We start from the raw sequence: 6000 nt of genomic DNA on the forward strand, positions 1-6000 counted from the left end.
CGAAGAACTGACTCAGTGGAAGAGACCCTGATGCTGGGAAAGATTGAAGGTGGGAGGAGAAGGGGATGACAGAGGATGAGATGGTTGGATGGCATCACCGACTTGATGGACATGAGTTTGCGCAAACTCCAGGAGTTGGTGATGAACAGGGAAGCCTGGCATACTGCTGTCCATGGGGTCGCAAAGAGTCAGACATGATGGAACGACTGAATTGAACTAGACTGAAAGCTCAGTCAAGTGGGAATACCTTGTTTGCTCTGGAATATTCAGAGAAGGGATTAAAGAGGCTGCAGAGATGGGATTGCTGTGCTGGGGTGAATCTGAGGCCAGAACACCCACCAGTGGATTGTGTTCCATCCAAGGGCCAGACAAAGCTCTAGTCAATGAAGGCCATCAGGAATGAGAGGGACACTAGCATCACTGAGATGTTTATTGGATCCTCTACAGACATGGGTTAGTAGCAGATGAGGTGAACACAGAGCTGGGCTTATTGATATCTGAGGATGGCGGCCTAGCCAGGAGGTCAGGAGGTGGTACTTAATCACCAGAAGGCAGGAAGCTACAGTTACTATAAAGACCCACAAAATCAGAGGAGCAGTCAACAGAGGGTGACACACAGGGAGTTAAAACTGTGAACAGAACATGGTTCTTAAGAACAGAAAAGATCAACAGCCAATATGGTACTACATAACATCTACAACCAAAAGAAAAACATAATAATGAAAAAATAGGAAATTGAAAGAAGTCACTTAGATAAAAGGGCATGACCCCAAATCTATTTCCCCTGGAAGCTAACAGCTCAGGAATACTATCACAGGTTTTCCTCTGATGCTCAGAGCCATGTGTCTGGACTCCCCACAGACGAGGAGGCCTGAACTTGGTGTGGGGGGGGGGTACATAATAGAAGAGTGTACAGGAACACGGCATTCTTCTAAACCACTGTAGCCAGCATAGCCTCTTGTTCAATTGCAAACAGAAAAGCTCCATTAATTGAGCAGCACCCCTTGCTTTGCTCATTTGTTCAGTTAGCTCATTAATTACAATATTACCATCCCTTGGTCAGACTTATCTTACAAACTCTTAAACTCTGGTTGATTGAAAATACGAGATAAGGAAATGTGACCTCTGCTACTAGTAGAAGATTATCCATGATGATCAAAATTTCAAAAGTGGAAACAAATTCCAATTTTGTTAAAGTTTTAGAAAAAAAATGCTTTCTGGTTTTGAAATTTCTGAGAAGATGCACAAAATTCCTTTGCACAAAATTAATTTGTGCCATTTTTCATCACCTCTAACCTCATCTCAACAGCATACATGTCAAACAGAAACTTATCTTCCTGTGATATGCTGACTATTGCAAGTTTTTTGATAAAGGAAGAGATAGTAGAATGAGAGTAGAAAGAAAAATCTGTTCAAAAACAGATGGTGTAGGCAAGATGATGTCCTGAATGTACAGCATCCTAGAAGTTCAGTTTGCGTTTTGTCTGCTGCTAAGTTGTTTTAGTTGTGTCCGACTCTGTTCGAGCCCACAGAAGGCAGCCCACCAGGTTCCCCCATCCCTGGGATTCTCCAGACAAGAACGCTGGGGTGGGTTGCCATTTCCTTCTCCAATGCATGAAAGTGAAAAGTGAAAGTGAAGTTGCTCAGTCCTGTCCAACTCTTGGTGACCCCATGGACTGCAGCCCACCAGGCTCCTCTGTCCATGGGATTTTCCAGGCAAGAGTACTGGAGTGGGGAGCCATTGTCTTCTCCACACTTTTTGTCTAACTTCCCTAAATTTTGCAAGTTTAGATAAGAATTATAAACACCCCAAATACTACATATTATATTGTTTCATTCATGTGGCATTTTGGAAAAGGCAGAATTGCAAGAAAAAGAAATATATACGGGGTTTGCAAGGGGTTGGGGAAAGCGATTATAGCTATGTAAGTTGGGCTTGAAATGAAATTTGTAGGGTTTGGGGACTACCCATTATATTACTCTATGGATGTATGATGGTTGTTCAGTCAAAACCCATAGAACTGTACACTACAAACAGTGACTTTTTTTTTTTTTTTTTCGCTGTACTGGGTCTTCCTTGGTGTGCAAGCTTTTCTCCAGTTACAGAAAGCAGGGGCTACTCTAGTTGTGATGTGTGGGCTTCTCATTATGGTGGCTTCTCTCATCACAGAGCACAGGGTCTAGGGCATGGGCTTCGGGAAGTGTGGCACTTGGGGCATGTGGGCTCAGTAGTTGTGGTTCCTAGGTTCTGGAACACAGGCTTAGTAGTTATGGCACATAGGCCTAGTTGTTCCAGGGCATGTGGGATCTTCCTGAATCAGGGATCAAAATCCTGTCTCCGGCATTGGAGGGCAAATTCTTTACCACTGAGCTACCAGGGAAGCCCTGCATGCTTAGGTGCTCAGTCATGTCCAAATCTTTGTGACCCCATTGACCATAGCCCACCAGGCTCCTCTGTCCATGGGATTTTACAGGCAAGAATGTTAGAGTGGGTTGCCATTTCCTTTTGCAGGGGATCTTCCCGACCCAGAGACCGAACCTGTGTTTCTTGTGTTTCTCTTGCATTGCAGGTGGATTCTTTACCTGTTGAGCCATCAGGGAAACCTTAAAGAGTGATGTTTACAGTATATAAAATGAAAAAAAATCAGGATGCAGGGAAGGCAGGATGGAATGCAGATTGTTACAAATAAATTTAACCCTATCGCAAATATACAACATGACCTTACAGAAATGGATGGAGAATAAATAAGCTAAACTACACAACTCTGGGAAAGTTTTCTCAGATATTATAAGGCTAAAAACATAAAGTACTATGAACAAAATTTGTACTCTAGTTGGAAAAGTTATTCATGACAGGGCTACCATTTGGCAATTCTGATTCTACTTTATATGTATAATATGGTTTAAATAATATTAAAAAAAATATTTCAGATGAGAGCCAGATTTCTTTTTTTACAATAAAGTTCCATAAAATGCTAGAATATACATGAATGTTCTGCGTTAGAATCAGACATGTCAATACAAATGTATGTTTGTTTTTAACAGATACAGAGATATAGATACATTTAAATATGTGTGTATACATTTATTAGTATACACACATATACTGGTATATATACCACCTGACACTCCTGGACACACAGGCAAGTCTGGCTCTGTCTCTTGTGGGGTCACTGCTCCTTTCTTCTAGCTCCTGGTGCACACAAGGTTTTGTTTGTGCCCTGCAAAAGTCTGTTTCCCCAGTCCTGTGGAAGTTCTGTAATCAAATCCCACTGGTCTCCAAAGAAAAATAGGCCAGGACTATAAAGAAATCTGAGTGCAGAAGAATTGATGCTTTTGAACTGTGGTGTTGGAGAAGACTCTTGAGAGTCCCTTGGACTGCAAGGAGATCCAACCAGTCCATCCTAAAGGAGACCAGTCCTGGGTGTTCGTTGGAAGGAGTGATGTCGAAGCTGAAACTCTAATACTTTGGCCACCTGATGCAAAGAGTTGACTCATTGGAAAAGACCCTGATGTTAGGAAAGATGGAAGATAGGAGGAGAAGGGGACGACAGAGGATGAGATGGTTGGATGACATCACTAACTTGATGGACATGAGTTTGAGCAATCTCTGGGGGGTTGGTGATGGACAGGGAAGCCTGGCATGCTGCAGTCCATGGGGTCATAGAGTCAGACACCACTGAGTGGCTGAACCGAAATGAAACTGGACTTATGTACAGTAATAGTCTGTTTATGGAAAAGATATGTAGCCACCATATATTATATGTATATTTAATTGCACCATTGTTGACACAACATTTCAGAATAATTTAGAGCTGTGTGACTTTTATTGCTCCTGGCTTTTAAACATGATGTCAACAATAGCTTCCCATAAAAGTATGTTGCACTTACTATCTAGCCTTGGAAAAAGATGTATAATGAAGATAAAGGATATGTTCTCACAAATTAACTTACAGATTGCAAAAAATGCTATAATAAGTATAGAATCAGGTTTTCTTTAACAAAATTTTGGTACAAAAGAAAAGCACTTTATTTCCTGATTTTGAATATAGGTAAAAATTATTTCCATCAACTGATAAAATTCTTTTTAAAATAAGAAAGTTTTAAAATCTGAATACAGAAGATTCCTTACAATATTTCCAAGTATAATTTTCACTAATTAAATATTGGCTTATTAAACACTTATCAAACATATTTAAGAATATAAATAATTCTAGAATGAGTATAGTACCAATAGTCAAAAGTAAACAGATAGGGGGAATAATTATTTTTTAGAAGAATCATGGAATTATTTATACAAATAATGCCAAGTATTTGTAAATATGCAGGACAGATTAAATAATCAACATACTTAAAGTAAATTTTCCAAATGCCCTTTTTAAAGTGCTAATCAATCTACATGACTTCTTTATCAGACATAGGATACTTTTTACAGTGAATCTCTTTCTATTCAATAGTTATCATAACAGTTTTAAAACAAATCTCCAGTGAGTATGTTAACCAAAAGAAAGAAGTATAATTAAAGAAAAATAAAAGAGGAAAGCAAACCTAATTTATAGTTCCAAATAAATTATCATGGAATCTATTAATTTTTAATCTTTGATTTCATATATAATTCAGAGAATATAATTTAAACTTTTCCCCCAGAAAAAAATAAATGAATTTCTCAATGCTATTACATTATCTGATGAGAATATTACTCTTGGAACATTTAGAACAGCTAGAATATGAAAAAATTTTCTTTTACTATATTTACTCAGCCACATTGTAAGCAATATTAGGCATTTATTATGAGTAAATTTTTAATGTTATTTTCTATCTTATTGATTTTTCTAATTCCAATAACCATTTGGAGTTTGCATTTGTTAATAGTTTATTATAAGTCAATACCCTGCCTTTGTCAAATAAATATTCCCTTTCATAATTTAATTACTGTAATACTTACTTTGGTTGACATAAACACTGTCCAAGTTACTTCTGTCCTAGGAGATATAATAAAAATGAAACAGCCGAAAAGAGATTTATGCGCTCTTGAGTATGCCCCTTACCTTATTAGCTGAAGAAGGATTACAGTGTTCTGTCAGTGACACATTCATCACCCTAAAATCAGTCTTTGTTGATCCCTAGGGATCACCACTGAAAATCTGTTTTAACATGTTGTCACTTTTTTTCAGTGGACTGATATCTGAATTATAATTCATGATCTCAGTAGCCCTGGGGAAACTTCAGGAGGATTTGATTGTCAATAGAATTCAGTAACTCTTGGTTTTAACCTTCTGTTTATATTACTTATTCATCAGTTCAATTCAGTTCATTCACTCAGTCGTGTCCAACTCTGTGACACCATGGACTGCAGCAAGCCCAGCCTCCCTGTCCATCACCAGCTCCCGGAGTTTACTCAAACTCATGTCCATTGAGTCATTGATGCCATCCAACCATCTCATCCTCTGATGTCCTCTTCTTCCCCTCCCTTAAGTATTTCCCAGCATCAGTCTTTTCCAATGAGTCAGCTCTTCGCATCAGGTGGCCAAAGTATTGGACTTTCAACTTCAACATCACTCCTTCCAATGAACACTCAGGACTGATCTCCTTTAGGATGGACTGGTTGGATCTCCTTGCAGTCCAAGGGACTCTCAAGAGTCTTCTCCAACACCACAGTTCAAAAGCATCAGTTCTTCAGTACTCAGCTTTCTTTATACTCCAACTCTCACATCCGTGATGACTACTGGAAAAACCATAGCCTTGAGTAGATGGACCTTTGTTGCCAAAGTAATATCTCTGCTTTTTAATATGCTGTCTAGGTTGGTCATAACTTTCCTTCCAAGGAGCAAGCATCCTTTAATTTCATGGCTGCAGTCACCATATGCAGTGATGTGGAGCCTAAAAAAATAAAGTCTGCCACTGTTTCCACTGTTTTCCCATCTATTTGCCATAAAGTGATGGGACCAGATGCCATGATCTTAGTTTTCTGAATGTTGAGCTTTAAGCCAACTTTTTCAC

At 38.9% G+C, this 6000-nt stretch overlaps 1 protein-coding gene across 1 annotated transcript in view; it reads right to left on the minus strand.

Annotated features, from left to right (window-relative positions):
* Positions 1-5096, minus strand: part of LOC105612939 (collagen alpha-1(I) chain-like) — a 51428-nt gene extending 46332 nt beyond the window's left edge. The window contains exon 1 of the mRNA XM_060417501.1: positions 5049-5096. Coding sequence (XP_060273484.1) covers positions 5049-5096 — 48 coding nt within the window. The remainder of the gene's footprint in view (positions 1-5048) is intronic.
* Between the last annotated feature and the right edge of the window lie 904 nt (positions 5097-6000).

The sequence above is a fragment of the Ovis aries genome, chromosome 6, assembly GCF_016772045.2.
Source record: "Ovis aries strain OAR_USU_Benz2616 breed Rambouillet chromosome 6, ARS-UI_Ramb_v3.0, whole genome shotgun sequence".
Classification (NCBI taxonomy): domain Eukaryota; kingdom Metazoa; phylum Chordata; class Mammalia; order Artiodactyla; family Bovidae; genus Ovis; species Ovis aries.